At 32.9% G+C, this 18,425-nt stretch overlaps 3 protein-coding genes across 3 annotated transcripts; 1 reads left to right on the top strand and 2 right to left on the bottom strand.

The window, feature by feature from the left end:
• Positions 1-6,260: 6,260 nt before the first annotated feature.
• LOC125828634 (uncharacterized) lies at positions 6,261-8,930 on the top strand. Its single transcript, XM_049507951.1, has 3 exons — positions 6,261-7,066; positions 7,380-7,925; positions 8,766-8,930. The coding sequence occupies exons 1-3, from the start codon at positions 6,275-6,277 to the stop codon at positions 8,862-8,864; spliced, it is 1,437 nt and encodes a 478-aa protein (XP_049363908.1). The 5' UTR covers positions 6,261-6,274; the 3' UTR covers positions 8,865-8,930.
• A 565-nt stretch (positions 8,931-9,495) lies between these two features.
• On the bottom strand, positions 9,496-13,723 carry LOC125828442 (histidine kinase CKI1). Its single transcript, XM_049507733.1, has 6 exons — positions 13,697-13,723; positions 13,505-13,585; positions 13,050-13,416; positions 11,376-11,962; positions 9,791-10,813; positions 9,496-9,711 (listed from the first exon to the last, which is right to left on the bottom strand). Exons 1-6 carry the CDS (start codon positions 13,721-13,723, stop codon positions 9,496-9,498), a joined length of 2,301 nt encoding a protein of 766 aa, XP_049363690.1.
• A 748-nt stretch (positions 13,724-14,471) lies between these two features.
• LOC125828544 (uncharacterized) lies at positions 14,472-17,857 on the bottom strand. Its single transcript, XM_049507844.1, has 3 exons — positions 17,729-17,857; positions 15,772-15,809; positions 14,472-14,812 (listed from the first exon to the last, which is right to left on the bottom strand). Exons 1-3 carry the CDS (start codon positions 17,799-17,801, stop codon positions 14,699-14,701), a joined length of 225 nt encoding a protein of 74 aa, XP_049363801.1. The 5' UTR covers positions 17,802-17,857; the 3' UTR covers positions 14,472-14,698.
• Between the last annotated feature and the right edge of the window lie 568 nt (positions 17,858-18,425).

Below are 18,425 nucleotides of genomic sequence, written 5' to 3' on the forward strand. Positions count from 1 at the left end.
ACTTGTAAATGTTGTTGCTCAAAGCTACTTTCATGGGCGACTCAGACTGCCGCTAAAACAGTTGATTTGTCACAAATAATTCTTTTGCGGCGACTATAAATGCCGCTAAAATGTCTAAATGTCGCTGCTAAAAACCCATTTTAGTGGCGACTGTAATTGCGCCAAACCACCTGAAAGTTGTCGCTAAAAAACCCTTTTAGTGGCGACTAAACACCTGAAACTTGTCTCAAAAAGACACTTTTAGCGCCGACTATAATCGCCGCAAAAGCACCTGAATTTGTCGCTAAAAGACCCTTTTGGTAGCGACTTTAATCGCCACTAAACCACCTGAGAGTTGTCGCTAAAAGTTCATTTTCGTGGCGACTTTAATCGCCGCTAAAACACCTGGAAGTTGTCGCTAAAAGTGACTTTTACTAGCGACTTTAATCGCCGCTAAAGCAACTGAAAGCTGTCGCTAAAAGTCACAAAATGTGGCGACTTTAATCGCCACTAAAACACATAAGATGTCGCAAAAAGTTGCTTTTAGTGGCGACTATAATCGCCGCTAAAACACCTGGAAGTTGTCGCTAAAAGTTACTTTTAGTAGCGACTTTAATCGCCGCTAAAACAACTGAAAGTTGCCGCTAAAGGTCACTTTTAGTGGCGACTTTAATCGCCGCCAAAACACCTGAGAGTTGCCGCTAAAAGTCACTCTTCGTGGCGACCCTAACCGCGCTAAAACATAAAATTGTAGTTGCTTAAAGTCGCTTTTAGTGGCGACCCTAACCGCCGCTAAAACATAAAATTATAGTTGCTAAAAGTCACTTTTAGTGGCAACCCGAACCACCGCTAATACGTGTTAATGTCTTTGCTAAATGTCCCTTTCAATGGTGAATTTAATCGCTGCTAAAAAGTCTGAAGTTGTCGCTAAAAATAACTTTTAGTGGCGACTCTAACTGCTACTAAACCGTAAAACAAGGTCCGAAACGGACTTTTTTCATTTTTCGTGTGCTATAATGCATTAATTTTTGTGATCTGTAATCTCATTAGATTTTGGCTGAATTTGTTTTTGGTCGACCTTTATGACCTTATTAATGGTGTGCGTTGATCTAGAAGGGAAAACATCGAAATTTTAAAGTTCAAACAAGGTTCGTAACATAAATACTGATTTTTTTATTTTTGTGTGGTATAATCCATGTATTTTTTTGTAATATGTGATGTTGAGGGGTTTTATATCGAAATATTTTGTGGGCATTCATGACGACCTTATTAATGGCTTACGTTTTTCTGAAGGGGCAAACTTCGGTACTTTCAAGTTCAGACGATGCCCGAAATGGAAAATACCATTTTTTTCATTTTTCATGTGCTATAGTCAATGAATTTTGGATGATATATGATCCTGATGGGTTTTTGGATGAAATTTTATTTGCGTGTGCATGACGACCTTATTAATGGCGTACGTTGGTTCGGAGGAGAAAACGTCGGCATTTTCAAGATCAAACTAAGCCCGAAAGGGAAAATACCAATTTTTTCATTTTCTGTGTGCTTGGGTGATATGTGATCCCGATGAATTTTTGGCCGAAATTTTTCATGGGCGTCCGTAATGACCTTACTAGTGGCGTGTGCTGGGCCGGAGGTGCAAACATCGATATTTTCAATTTCAAACAAGGCACATAAACATGATATACTGATTTTTCCATTTTTCATCTGCATAGTCCATAGATTTTTGGTAATATGTAATTCCGATGGGATTTTGGCCGAAACTTTTGGTGGGCGTTCGTGACAACTTTATTTATGGCGTGTGTTGGTCTTGAGGGGAAAACGTCGACATTTTCAAATTCAAATGAGACCTGAAATGGAAAATATCAATTTTTTTCATTTTTTGTGTGCTAGTTCATGAATTTTGGTTGATATGTGATCCTGTGAGATTTTGGCCAAAATTTTTGTGGGCGTCCGTGACAGCCTATTTAATGTTGTGTGTTGGTTCAGACGGGTAAATATTGGTATTTTCAAGTTCAAACGAGGGCTAGAATAAAAATATCGACGTCCGTGACGACCTTTTTAACGGTGTGTGTTAATCTGGAGGGGAAAACGTCGGCATTTTCAAGTTCAAACGAAATCGAAATGAGAAATACAAATTTTTCCATTTTTCATGTTCTATAGTTCATGAATTTCGGGTGATATGTCATTCCACGGATTTTTGGCCAAAATATTTTGTGGGCGTCCGTGATGACCTTAACAATGGCATGCGTTGGTCCGGAGGGGAATACGTTAGTATTTTCAAGTTCAAACGAGGTTTGAAACTATAGAACATGAAAACACTAATTTTTCATTTTTCATGTGCTATAGTCCATATATTTTGGAAGATATTGTATCCCGATGGGTTTTTGGCCAAATTTTTTTGTGGGCATCCATGTCAACCAAATTAATGGAGTGCGTTGGTACAGAGGGGCAAACTTCTGCATTTTCAAGTTCAATCAAGGCTCATAATGGAAAATATCGATTTTTCCATTTTTCGGGTCCTATTATGGATTTTGGGTGATATGTGATTCTGGTGGGTTTTGGCCAAAAAAAGTTGTGGGCGTCTGTGACGACCTTATTAATGGCGTGCTTTGGTTTGGAGGAGAAAACATTAGGATTTTCAAGTTCAAACGAGGCACTGAAGGGGAAATATCGATTTTTTCATTTTCTGTGTGCTATAGTAAATGAATTTTGGGTAATATGTGATCCTGACGGATTTTTGGCCAAAATTTTTGTGGGCGTCCGTGACGACCTTATTCATGGCATGCGTTGGTCTGGAGGGGCAAACGTTGGCATTTTCAAATTCAAACGAGGCTTGGAACGAGAAATATTGATTGCTCCATCTTTCGTGTTCTATAGTTAATGGTGTTTGGGTGATAAGTGATCTCGATTAGTTTTTGGTTGTAACTTTTTGTGGTTGTCCGTGACATACGGGTTCAATGAAATTCTATATTCATTTTCCATAGAGAATCTGAAAAATAAAATAATAGAAGAGAAACCGTGAATATGAAAAAAAAAAAAATCCATATCAGGGAAGAAGAAAAGTTACCTGTCATTTTTTGGGAAGAGGAAAAGTTGAAGTAATTATGGAGAATTTTGAAATATATTCAGATAAAAGAGTTATTTTTAGAATTAAATTAACTTAATTTATACATTATGCAAGGGTACAAATATGTAAAGCAAGAAAATAAAGTTAAATACCTAAACTATCACTCTAGCAGTTGGTTAAGATTGAGGACAAATTTGGTACATTTTAAAGTGAACTGGATTTTTTGGTAATTCTATATTAAGTATCATCTTAGAATTTGATTGTACATACAATTATAATAAGCAACATATAAATGAAATACCACAAATACCCCAACTCTAGTTAATAAGGGAGTTCAACTTTCTTTTCTCTCTCTCATAGTCTCATATATATATATATAAAGTAAGTAAAATAAAGTAATATAAACACAAGTACAAACTATCTTAACTGGAATATTCTATCATATTTCTATTTATTTTTTCTCAACTTTATAGTGACAAAATGATTGTAGAATTTAAAAATAAACTCCACCACTAAATACAAATGAACATAGTATTTTTACTACTTTTTAGCCAATTTGGCAACTAGAGTGTACGTGATGTGACCACTTTAATAACCAACCTACGTCATTTACTAATTAATTAAAAAAATGCAGACTCACTCGAACTCAAAGACTAATAAAGAAAGATTATTTTCACGACTTAAACTTAAAATTTCTATATTAAAATTTCATTTGAAACTTTTAATTAAAAGAAAAAGAAACTTCACTCTATCGCACTATACCTATAAATGGATTAAGTTAAATGTTTAATTTATATTTAATTAAATAATAATATAATTATAAGTAAGATTAAATAAATAGAATTGAATTTGGAAGTATTTTCAGATCCTTCTACTACAGATCAGTCATCAGAATTCAAGTAAAAAAAAAGTGCATTTAACGTGCAAATCAAGAATTAAATTAATCCTCATTATTAAACTTTCTTTAAATTATTTATCTTATTTTTATAGTTCTCTCCTCTTTTTTTGGATAATATAATATTTTGTGTTCATTGTTTAGTTTCAAAAAGTGAACTACATACATATATAATAGTGGTGGAGACAGAATTTTCACTTAAAATTTCATCATCTACTATACATTCATTATTTTTTTTAAAAAATTAACTTTATATATAGTGTGTGTGATTTTTCTGTAAGAAGAATATGATAAATCTCTTACGTCCTCGATATAATAATTTATATATTTTTTGCTTTCTCATACACAGAGACTCAAACTCAAGATATGATCTGATTAAGTATAAAAGATATTATAGTATGTGGTGAGAATAGTAGGGCTGCTCAACTTGTCTGGTTAATTTGGTGTAGTCCTCAAATAATGTATCAATGTCAATGTCAATTACTCTCACAAAGGACATAATTCTATTCATATATTGGATAAGAACACATTTTTCTCATCTAGCTATTATATATGGTTGTAAAATATTGACTATTCAACTTTCATCGAATTATATATACTAATCATATATATTTAAAAAATTAAAAAATAACCATATTTCAATTCCTGTAATTGAAAAATAATCATTGTTTTAAAGTTTTAACAATATAGTAAAAAAAATGGATGATAAATGATATTTTAACCTAAAGATTATCGTGATATAAAAAAAGATGTGATGCTCGTAAATTAGTTGTGTTTGTTGAGGAAAATTCATATGATATATTTGTTATAATTGCCATATATTTCAAGTTACAATCAAGAAATTGAAATTTTCATGTTACAATCAAGAAATTCTAAAATATCATGAAATTTTTAATTTTAACCCGGCCCGCAATTGATGACCTTTAAAGTAAATAAATTTAATGGAAAAATATAATATTAGTTAGCAATTATATTGCTTCTAGACCAAGAGAAAATATAGTTGAAAATGAAACGAAATTTTGAACATCATCGTACAGCACAAGTCATAATCTAATTACTACAAGTAAGTTGTTTTTTCCTTGAATTATATATAATATTGCTCCTAGACCAAAATAATATTATATTTGAAGATGAAATAAAATCTTGAATATTAATCTACATCACTAGTCATAATCCAATTACTATTAGTTAATTGTTTTTCTTTGAATCATAATATTGTCCTGATACGTTTTCGTCTGATCATTTTCATATTATTATATAAGAAATTTATTTTTCTATATCTATGCGTGCATTCTATCTTTTTCAGATCTCATTACGTAGAATTTCGCTGGATATATTATTCTTGTAGTTTTTATAGAAAAGAAACAAAAATTAGTGACAGATAGTTTATGTCGATAAACAATAAAAACTCGTTGCTAATCCTATTTAATGACGGATCCAACACCGATTTTCATAGCTAATTTCTTCTTACCTACTTTCTCCGTTCATTTTTACTTGTCATTGTTTGACTTGACACACCCATTAAGAAATCAATTATTGATATAGGTATTTTTCCACACTATTCCTACTAATTACTCCCTCTGTACATTTTTAGTTGTCATGTTGTACTTTTCAAAAGTCAATTTGACTAATTTTCAAAGTTAAATTAGATTACATTGATTTGATATTTTAAACAAAAAATTTAGATATTGAAAAGCTATATGAAAAGTACTATAAATTACAATTTTTACATATCAATATGATGATAAAATATATCGTAAAATGTTAGTCAAAGTTCTTATCATTTGATTCTAAAAAAGGAAATCATGACAACTAAAAATTAAATGGACGGAAGGAGTAATGTTTAGTATATTGAATCTTGAAAAATGATATGGAAAGTAGTATTTAATGCTACAAGTAAAACATGAAAAAAAATTGTATTTTCTTAATATGTCAAAAATGACAAGTAAAAATAAAAATCTATTTTAGGAATAAGTGTCAAGTAAAAGTGAATGGAGAGGGTGATTATTATCTACTATATATAATATATGATTAAATTATTTTATATACCTCTAAAATGAAAATTACTTGTCAAAATTTTCTTTCCTTACAATTTGGTACCTACTTTTTTAGAATATGTCAATAGACTAAAAATATTAAATGGCTTACTTTTTAGATGATTTCATACTAAATATCATAAGATTACTTGAATAATCTAGTCAACATTCAAATTTGAAGAAGCAACCTCTACAACAATTAATAAAATACTTTATATATACCTCTAGCAGCCTTTAATAAAATAAAAAATCTAGCACACAAAAAAGTTCTCATTTTTCTTCAAGAAAAAAAAAATGTTACTTCCTTCATTTGATTCATTGAGAGAGAAGTTTGCTTCAACATTTGACAAGTATTTTGTGGCTAATCTTTGCAAAGTTATCCTATTTTCTGGTGTTATTCTTTACTTGGCCTCAATTTTTCTTTTTATTGATCCAAATTGTCCAACTTCACCTTATGAATATTCACCAATTTCATCAAATGACACAAATCTTAGTCATTTAATTTTTGGTCTACTTGGATCTGAAAAAGCATGGCATTATAGAAAAAGTTACATTGAAACATGGTGGAAGCCAAAATTAACAAGAGGTTACTTGTTTCTTGATGTGTCACCTAATCCAAATTTGTTACCATGGTCAAAAAATTCACCCCCTTATAGAGTTTCAACAAATATAACAAAATTAGTACAAGAAACTCACCACATTGCACCAATTATGGCTAGAATGGTACATGGTATCAAGGAATTAATTGATCAACAACATGAAGGTGTTAGATGGGTGATTATGGGAGACGACGATTCGATATTTTTCTTGGAAAATCTAGTTGATGTTCTTGGAAAATATGATCATAACAAGTATTACTATTTTGGAGGTCAAAGTGAGTACATTTTATCTAATTTTTGGTACTCTTTTAATCAAGGTTTTGGTGGTGCTGGAATTATTATGAGTTTTCCATTGGCAAAAGCATTGGCTCAAGATATGGAGAGTTGTTTAAGGAGATATCCACATTTAAGATCTGCTGATCTTATTACTATGACTTGTATAGTGGATCTTGGAGGTAGCTTTATTCCTCTCAAAGGTCTTCATCAGGTACGTTGTTTGGATTTTCCAAAAATATTATCATATTCCTGTTAGGTTGACTAAGTAATATATATCTCTTGTTTTGTATATCTTTTCCCCTTTTTTTATTGTTAGGTGAATATGTGGGATTTTTGTCTTTATTGGTCGAATTCTTTGAAAATATCAATGGATGTGAGTCTGGTTCTTCAGAAATGAACTACTTTGAAAAACTTGAAAGAAACATTTATTACTAGTGTACTTCTTTTTTATTGATAGAAAGAAACATTTATTACTATTGTACTTCTTTTTTATGATTAGTTTTACTTTGAATTTTCTCTTGCAGATCGATTTGCACGGTGATATTTCAGGATTTTTATCGTCGCATCCAAAAGAGCCATTAATATCTCTTCACCATTTTGATGCTGTATCACCAATTTTCCCTTCAATGGATCGTATACAATCAACAAAGCACCTTATGAAAGCAGCAAAAATTGATAATTCTCGTATATTACAACAAACAATATGTCACCATAGGCTTAGCAATTGGACATTTTCAGTATCATGGGGATATTCAGTTCATATTTATGAGAAAATTATGCCAAGAAGTCATTTAATTAAACCCATTGAAACATTTGACACTTGGAGTGGTAGACCTAAAAATCCTCCATTCTACATGTTTAATACGAGGTCACGTGTAAAAGATTCTTGTGAAACTCCTCATATTTTTTACTTGAAATCTATTGGGGGAGCGCAGAATAAAAATGAAATTATGGCCACGTATTCGCGGTCGGTGGTGCGGAAGCTGCAGGGTTGTCCGATCGATGGCAACCATTCGGCGAATTATGTCAACAAGATTCAAGTCTACTCTCCTAGAAAAAAACGCGCAGAGGTAAATTTTATATACACTTACATATCAAGTAACACTATTTTCATGTAGAGTCACTGTCACCATAAAGACACAAAAATATTATTTTATCATGTTAGATATAGAGAAAACAAAAAAAAAAATTGATAAATACGTGACGTATTTGAGGATGAGTGGAAAAATTAGAATCATAAAAATTTAAGAAGTGGCAAGAACCCTTCATTCTTAACTAGATTTATGTTTCCAATCCAAAAGCTAGGGAGTGCTTTAATTTATTTTGAGAGAAGAGCTATTAAAATGCAAATTTAAATTAATCGGGACCATCTAGGGTGGGGGTTAGGCAATAAAAACAGAAGAAGACAAAATTAGAGATTCTTTATTCTCTTTAATTCTCAAGTTGACTTAGTTACACAATAATTTATTTATAATCAACTAATTAAATGTTTTGAGATTCTGCAATAGAAAAATTCATTGGAGTTATTGTTAGGTAAATTCAAATTCAAAATCTATGGAGTTATACATTAATTTCAAATTAACTTATAAAGACAAGTGAAATTCTCAGTCAAATATTTATAGTTATTACACTTAATTATGATTTGCATATTTATTTTTGAGTATATTTTCAAATTAACTTATAAAAATAAGTGAATTTTCAGTCAAATATTTATAGTTATTACACTTAATTATGATTTGCATATTTATTTTTGAGTATATTTTCAAATTCACTTAAAAAAATAAGTGGATTAGTCAAATATTTATAGTTATTACATTTTATTATAATTTGCATATTTGTTTGAGTATATATAGTTGTTAAAATAAATATTAATTTTTTTCTTGCCTATTTTTTATTTTTATTTTTTTCAGATGGGTCGATGTGAGTGTTGTGATATTATTCACACAACTGGTTCAAACAAGGCACAAGTCAAATTGAGGGAATGCTTTACCAATGAGAAAATTGCCTAGTTAACTATAATATTATGCAAATTCTTGCCAAAAAGAAATATAGAAAACATTTTTATATCTTTAGTTATATTTCGGTATTCAAAACTCACTGGTTCGATTAGTTTATACTTTATTAATTGGTTGAAGATATAATTTACAATATTCCATCTTATCTCATGAACCAAACGACTATGGTCTATCTGTATAACTAAAAAAAGGATAAGACATAGAAACACACCTATACTATCGTGAAACTGGTAATTACACATCTAAATTATGCAAGAATCCTATCACCCTCACAAATTAACAATGATGACATATTCAGTGAAATCTCACAAATGAGGTTTAGGAGAATAGAGCGTATTCATACGTTACCCTTACTCGTAGAGATAAAGATACTATTTTCGATAGACCCTCGGCATACTTGCTAACAAAACAAGTTAAAACATATCATGTGCATAAACGCGCGTATACTAGGTTTAGGAAAGATGATCCATTAAAGGCCATAGTTGGTGCTCAAACTTTAGAAATGAAAATTGTACCAACTCGAGCATATTAACCGCGGTTAAGTGATAAAATACACATGTCATGCATATGTTGATTTGATATATCGAAAAAGTTTTTACTTCATGTCTCACATAACAAACATTTTTTAAACCTTTGTATGTTCTATAAAATCTATGGCTTTCAAAATCTCTTCACCTTTGCTTTCTTTAGGTAAGTAATAATCCATTCCAGCTTGAAAAATCTTATCTGTCTCTTCCTTTTCTGTATGTGCTGTGAAAGCTATTATAGGTATTCGAATTCCATATCGCGCCTCTTCTTTCCTAATACATTTCGTTGCTTCAAATCCATCCATCTCGGGCATCTGTCACAAAACAAACAACGATGTAATTAAGTTATATATACTGACAATGTAATACTATCGATGTAGTTAACATGTTTACCTCACAATCCATTAGAATATAATCAAATGGTGGTGAAGGAGTGGATGATCCTATATCGCGTTGTTCACTAAGGCCTTTGCACACTTCATCTAGAGCTTCTTGACCATTTTTACATGTGTAAGTGGTTGCACCAAGCTTAGAAACCGCGGTTTTGCAAATCATAAGTAACATCCTATCATCCTCAACCACCAAGATTTTCTTTCCTGTTAAAGGTAACTTCTTACTAGAATGTCCGTTAACATCAACAGAAACATCTTGTACTAATGTATGTTGTTGAGTCTTGATTCTTGAAGTTGTTTCGTCCTTTGTTTCTCGTGTAAATTTGAGGACACGAAATAAACGAGAACCATGTAGTGGTTTTGTTATGACTATGTCTGTTGAAGGTAGCTTATCCTCATCTACACCTGGTTTATCAATCCAAACAACACGAAGAGACACATTCTTAGGGAAGTCCTTTCGTAACTCAGCCATAGCACGACTCATTTCTCGAGTTAGTCCATCACTTGTGTCAATTATGATCAAGATGAATCTTAGTCCTCTGCCTCTCCTCTGAAATGATGAGATATCGATATCTGTTCCATCTAGAGCACTGAGGGGAATTTCCTTTGATTTACACGAGGACGAGGAGGAGTTGGTTATCTTGCCTTTCACTTTCTTGAGAGTTTGAGGAAACTGCTCGTGTCGATTCACAACATGTACCTTTAAGCCAAGTACATTCATCATGAATCTACGAAGAACTCGACTTCTTTCTTCCTCCTTAATGAAAAGAATGACATTGGATTTTTGATGACTAGTGATACTGTTATCACTTGCTACTGAATGATAATAAGAGTCATTAGATATATAATCTCCTCCTAATTGAGACTCTAAATCTTCTTCTTTTGCACAATTAACACTAATTGCTTGATGTTCTTGAAGTTGAGGTTGATCACTTGCTATGAGGAAAATGTTGAATCTGAAGCAAGTGCCCTTTTCACCAATTTGCTTGTCGACGATACCTATCTCACCTCCCATTAAACGAACCTGAAAAATGAACGTAAATATGGAAGTAACATGAGATTTGAAGTATGAAATTCATTAAACGCGCTATGAAGCAAATCTTGAAATGTTTCTATAATGATATGATCAGATTGTCTGTTGGAGAAATATTAGTACCAAATATAGACTGCAATAGCACTGATAAAAACAAGAAACCTGACGTCGTTTATTAAAGACTACTAGCTAGAGTCCTGAGTTGCTCGGACTTTCCAAAAATGTTGATGCACCTGTGTCAAATACTCAAAAAACTCACTACTTATGGAGGATCCGACATGCACCTAGTGAGATTTTTGAAGAGTCGGAGAAACATAGAGCTAGAAGACTATGCTGAAATAAATGTACAATGCAAAATATGTAATGAACTGTTAAGATATTTGCAGAAGTTTTACAGAATCTATAAAACTTGACAGTTCCAGTTCTAGACTAAGACGCAGCACGCACATCTGTGTGTGTGTGTGAAATTGGCGTGTCTAGAAAAAGCAGAACATACTGACTCTAAATTTTGAATTTGCTATTGTACGAAGTATATGGTAAAAGATACACGTACCAACGACTGAGTAATGCCGAGGCCTAAGCCAGTGCCTGCTTGTGATCCATGAACAGAAGTTGTCTGATCATTCACTTGAACATAATTCTCAAAAACTGACTTCTGTTTCTCTTTCGGAATTCCTTTCCCTGTATCATCCACCTCGAATATGAACTCCACACAGTTAGGATCTTGCTGAACTCTATTCAGTACTCGCACTTCTGCAGAAGATTCATCGTTCTGTAAACGTAAACATGGCATACAACCAATGCTAGAGTTACTTGTATTCAGAGTGGAACTTTCCTCAAAACCAGGTTTTCGAGCCCAAGCACGAAGAGTAATGTGTCCTTCTGATGTAAATTTATCTGCATTTTGCAACAGGTTATTCAAGATCCTTTGCAATTCTATCCTGTCTCCTTTAACACGAGAGAATCTCGCGATAGAACCATCACATGGATCTAGTAACACATCGACATTCTTCATTGCTCCATTCGGGTAATAGATGTTGACAACATGTTCTAGTAACTCTTCCATGTTGAATTCTTCTTCTTTAAGCTGCTTCTTCCCTTCTTCAATCTTGTTTTCGTCAAGAATCGAATTCAATATGTCTGAAGGAAAAAAATCATAACTTTGAAGCTACATTGCAGGTAATCGCGCAATAAAATAAGACAGATGACCTGCTATAAACATAATATGTTAAAATAATTTGCTACTATAAACGTTTTCTTTAGATTGTCAGAGTATACAAGTTAAATCTGACTTAGCTAATATAAAACACTAACCTAAAAGATCATTCTTGCAAGATTCCATATGATCCAAATACTTTACTACTATAAACACTTTTCTTAGATTGTCAGAGTATATAAGTTAAATCCAACAGAGCTAACAAAACACTAACCTAAAAGATCATTCTTTCAAGATTCCATATGATCCAAATACTTTACTATACTATAAACGCTTTTCTTAGATTGTCAGAGAATACAAGTTAAATCCGACTAAGCTAACAAAACACTAACCTAAAAGATCATTCTTTCAAGATTCCATATGATCCAAATACTTTACTATACTATAAACGCTTTTCTTAGATTGTCAGAGAATACAAGTTAAATCCGACTAAGCTAACAAAACACTAACCTAAAAGATCATTCTTTCAAGATTCCATATGATCCAAATACTTTACTATACTATAAACGCTTTTCTTAGATTGTCAGAGAATACAAGTTAAATCCGACTAAGCTAACAAAACACTAACCTAAAAGATCATTCTTTCAAGATTCCATATGATCCAAATACTTTACTATACTATAAACGCTTTTCTTAGATTGTCAGAGTACTCAAGTTAAATCCGACTAAACTAACAAAACACTAACCTAAAAGATCGTTCTTTCAAGACTCCATATGATCCAAATACTTTACTATACTATAAACGCTTTTCTTAGATTGTCAGAGTACACAAGTTAAATCCGACTAAACTAACAAAACACTAACCTAAAAGATCGTTCTGGCAAGACTCCATATGATCCAAATACTTTACTATACTTTAAACGCTTCAGAGTATATAAGTTAAATCTGACTGAGCTAACAAAAGACTAACCTAAAAGATCGTTCTAGCAAGACTCCATATGATCCAAATACTATACTATAAACGCTTCAGAGTACATAAGTTAAATCCGACTAAGCTAACAAAACACTAACCTAAAAGATCATTCTTGCAAGACTCCATATGATCCAAATACTTCACCAATTCAGATTGAGGTGAAGCCTGAACGCGACACATCCAAATTAATCCACTTATTCCAGCAAGAGAAGCTCTAACATCATGATTTGCGCGAGCAGACGCAGTACTTTTATTCATACTCTTCCTCTCAGCTTGTTGAGTTGCTTCCATTTGCTTTATAAGTGCAGAACACAAATACATTTCTCTTCTTGCTGCTCTTACTGTTAGTATAACAAAAGTAACTATGGATACAGCCAAAACAACTATCATTAAGATAATTAACATAAATCCAAATTTAATGTTCTTATGATAATCGCGTTGTAGAACATCCTGTACATTATACACCTGAAAAATTCAACCATACGAAGAATTAACCTAAATAGTCGTTCAAGACTGTTTAAACTAAAAATAGTCGATAGATGTGAGACAGTACCTTAATCTCCCCTTCAATTATTTTGACCTTATGGACCCAAAAAGGTATCAATACAGCAGGTACCAATACTATTATGAGTAACTACACGTGACAAAATATTCAAAAAAAAAATAATAAGTTAGCTAAATATTCTTATTATTTTTGGTTTAATATGAAATTGACTAATAAATATTTTAGCACTAGAAAACTCACCAAAACCAAGCAGAAACCAACAGGCATTGGCACTTTAAATAAGCTTAGATTCATGGCTGAAAAAAAAACTAACATAGATCAATATTTTTAATTTAAAAATAGTTTGGTGCACGAAACATCCTACATGATCACGGGAGGGGTACTATCCATAGACAGTCTAACCTGATGCAAGATTTTACGACTCGAACGTGTGAGCTATTGGAAGAACTTCAAAGGAATGGTGAGGAGGAGAAGATAAAAAGAAGTATTTTTTTTCTTCAACTAAAAAAGCAAAAACTTAGCTCTTATTAAGACAAAGTATATATATAAGGATATTACTAGTTTTTAAAAAAGGAAAGAAATATATTACTATTACGAAAAGAATAGTAAACAGACATATGCATATATTTTCTTTCCATTTGTCTTAAAATTTAATATTTTTCTTTTTAAAATCAGAAGTAGGGAAAACAACCATCATGGTCGTATATGTTTAAAACTAGGTTAGAAATAATCCTTTGAATTATGCATCGAACATTTTTAGTCCTTTAAATTTGTCAATTATAATTTTCATGATGTATACACGATTTTGATATAGAATTCATATTTGTTTCAACTCAATATATTATTTTTTTGCACGGACTTTATTATATCATGAATGAAATAATGATTAAATGAATAAGTTTCTCAAATAATGCTAAAGGATTATTAATTCACTCATGACACATCTTCGAACTCTTGGATATTGTTCTTGAATTTCGACTTTTTCAAGTGAAACTCTCTAACACTTTCTTTTGTTGTTTAACCATCCGGTCTCAGAAATCCACTAGCTCGACTAATCAAGATTCAGAACGGGTAAGGCTCCACCATTAAATGGAGGTAAAAGCTAAGAGAAAACTCGGTTTGAACCGGAAAATTACAGAACGTAAAACAAATCGGAAGAACACGAAGCATTCTTCTGATAATGATGATATTGTTCTATGATCTTGAGACAAAAAGAGTTTTAGTCAGCACTAAAAGAAATCCTTAGTATGACTTTCCACAGTGTATCAAGCTTCCAGCTCCCAAAAAGAGACCGAAAATGGCAGCACTTCCCAGAGTAGTTTGTCCAATGTATCGAATTTTCATTAAGCCGGGAACCTGCAAAATATTGAGAAAGTTCATGCCGTCATGGGCTAATAGTATGGTAGGAAAACTGAATAACTATATCAAAAGTTCGACAAACTTGAGCAAATTTAGGAAGACTATAATAAGGGAACCACAGCATGAAACTTCGACAATCAACAGATTTCACTTGCATCTCAATCGCGAAAGGAGGAAAAAATCATTAGACATCTCGACACAAAGGTAAAGAAACAAAAAGATCAAAGCAGAATCCTTATTTATAACCTACTTAATCCAGAAACTGATAGTAGTAAAGGCACAAACCAGAAATCGATTAGAATGAAAAAGAAAAGAAAGAGCTACTGCTCTCGTAAGTACGATCCTCAACACCCTCATCAATGCTTGTCCATTACTTGATGTCTGAGTTGTCCAGGAAAACACAGGTAGCTTTTTGAAGTTCATTTGTTGTTTTAGTTTTCACTCGACAAAAAACCAACATGCAATTTTTTTCTGGAAATGAGTGAATTGTTGATCTAGATTCTAGTCATCACGCAAACATGTCATGAAGTGGCTAACATAAACCACAATCTGGATACCTTGGGAAACAAAGTGTTGAGACCCCTACATGATATCGTTGATAGATTAAAATATGTTTCTATTGTTTAAAAACATTAAGTTGAGGATACCCGAAGCTTGCACTGCAACCTGGCTAACCTTCAACCATAAACTGCAGTATTATTCCACATGTATATAGCTTTGAAGGCACTTCAATGAAATCAATGATTAAAGACCAAGGCTAAACCTAGATTATTTACTGGCACTACTTCTTTTGATAAGGACATTTATTTGTAGTACTCAAACCAAGAAGAGGAGAATTGACATAAAATCTAGCCAGTAAATTTAAATAATACTAAAAAAGAAAGGAGAAGAGTTGAAGCTAGATTGCATTCACGGTTATTAAATTAATAGGTGGTAGAAAAGGATGAAGAACTTACCTTGTATCTAACAGCCTCATATGTCCCATAAACAGCACCTACAAATGAACATTACGAATCAAATGCAGTTCAAATTACTGAATCTTCTTTCAGTAATGTCTGATTGAGGCATTGCCATAAAAGTAATAATACTTCATTTTGACATCTTCGAGGATGAAAACTTTTGACATCATTCTAAGGCCCTGGTAACGGTCAGCACACTCAACTGGTGAAAGTGAAAGTATGAATTCAGTTATAAAGAACCTCCCACAGAAAGGCATCACAAAGCCAAAATGGAAAATCTTCTCCACGTGCCTTAGTGACAAGTATTCTTACTTCTAACAAATTGAACCTGCCCAAAAGTTTTCTATTTTCCAACTCAGTATATGAGAGATATCTTCGGTAAACATCTTACCTTATAAAGAAAATATATCTTGAATAAATGGCAAAGTCGCGGTCAGTAGCCAATGGAGCAAGAGGTAAGAAACTCTAAAAGGAAATTTTAAAATATACTTAAACAACCTCGATTGATCCTTCATTCGAAAAATAGAAGTGAGGGATATACTTCCTTCACCATATTTAACTATAATTCCTCCTTCTACACCAACTACACAACCCAAATTTTTTTACTATTATTTGGGCTTCTTCTCTTTTTTAGTCCACCAAACTACACAAAGTGTGTTTGGTCTCTAAGTCTCTTTTCTTCCTTCCCAATGTGGTAAGGTAATTAGAATTGCCAGTTGTAACACATCTATAATCCAGTTCATAAAAGGTTTCTTGTCTTTTATCTACCTTATCAAAAAACAAAGTTGCTCGCCTTTATATTACCTTTTCAACAAGAAAAGGTTGCTCGTTCTTTATTATCATCTTAAAAGAAAATTTGCATGCCTTTTATCTGCTGATGCCAATTAAGAAAAATTAGATGTATCTTTTTTATAATATAATAAAATTACTAAGCAAAGGCCCCAAGAGCTTTGATCTAGTGGTAAGGGAGTAGCACGCAAGTGTCGGTTAGGCACACGTCATGAATTCAAACTCCTCCACAGATAAAAGCCTAGTATCTAAGTAGAAAAGGGTAGAGGAACGGGCCCATTCTCTAGTCCAACCCATTCCATTCCACTAATGGAAACTAATAGCTAATGTTTCTGTACTCTAGCTCCGTCACCCTTCATTAACTATGGATACGATCTTTCCAGTGTGAAGGCCCTACCCTAAGGTTTATTAAATAAGAGTTCCCTTCTGCCATTTCCTATCAGTATCATTGATAAACCCACAAAATCACCATCTAATTGATGTAATGTCATCAATCAATTCCCAAATAGTCCATCCATTATGCCTCAATCCCAAATTAGTCAGGGTCTTAAATGGAAATCTACTATTTCAATTCCACTTTACTCGGACCCATTTAGATCATTGACCATATCATGACTATTTCTAGTCCTCCTTTCAACATACATCACTTTCCTCTTCTATCACACTTGAAATCAACTATACAAAGCTCAAATAAGTAGAGTTAGCAATAACTACCAAACAAGTTCGTAAAATCTAGAACACAATTGAGCAATGACATCAACTACTCCTCAGTCCCAAACAGGCTGGTGTTGGCTATATGAACCTTCATTGACTATATTACTCAAACAAACAAGTTCATACAATCTAGAACACAATTGAGCAATGACATCAACTACTCAGTCCCAAACAGGCTGGTGTTGGCTATATGAACCCTCATTGACTGTATTACTCGATCAAACAAGCTCATAAAATCTAGAACACAGTTGATATATGACATCAACAACTACTCCTCAGTCCCAAGCAAGTCGGGGTCTGCTATATGAATCCTCAACGACTATGTTACTCCATCTAAATAGTCATTTCTCAAGCCAATTACAGCAACAGTATCGATTAAGGGCAAAAAAAATAAGCAAAAATGAGAAAAATGGTTAGTAGAGTTTAAGAAGAAAAGTTGGAAGGAATTTACCAACAGCGCCACCAATTGCACCACCGACGGCTACCCCCGCCGTCACACGCGCCAAACAGCTGTCTCTCGCCATTTCTCGCTGTCTCTCTCTCCTCTTTCTCTCTCTTCAATGGGGGAATTTGAGTTCGTTGTTCAGTGAAAAAGAGTGACAAATGGTTTGTATAGTTTTCCTTTGAGGGCCTGTAGAGAAAATGACGCAACAAATCCCTCCCTCATGTTCTAGGTAAGTTCACAAGAGTCCCGCAAATATATTTTCAAACACTCGCACCCCTCACTTTCAACCTTAACGGCTCGTTTGATTGGAAACAAGTTTTCCAAAATTAGTTATCTCACCACATTACAATCACGGGATAACTAGCCCTAAGGGCTCATTTGGTTGGAAACAAGTTATTCTGAAATTAGTTATATTTCACCCTCAACATAAGATAAAAATAACATTACAATCACGGGATAACTAATCTCAGAATAAGTTATATCATGATTTTATCCTACAAATAACCTCGAGATTAGTTTTCACTTACCCTGCTACCAAACAAGCCCTAAGATTGTGAGTTTGAATCGCTCTTACGAGGGGGTAAGAAAAAAAATAAGCCATCCATGATCCACTCAAGTTTTCACCTCTTGTAGTAATAAAAAGTTTGACATAGATTCCTACCTTGTTTTGTTATATAGCATAAAAGAGATCACTACAAACAGA

Source organism: Solanum verrucosum, unplaced genomic scaffold, assembly GCF_900185275.1.
Source record: "Solanum verrucosum unplaced genomic scaffold, falcon-dt-bn FXZP01000273.1, whole genome shotgun sequence".
Lineage (NCBI taxonomy): Eukaryota > Viridiplantae > Streptophyta > Magnoliopsida > Solanales > Solanaceae > Solanum > Solanum verrucosum.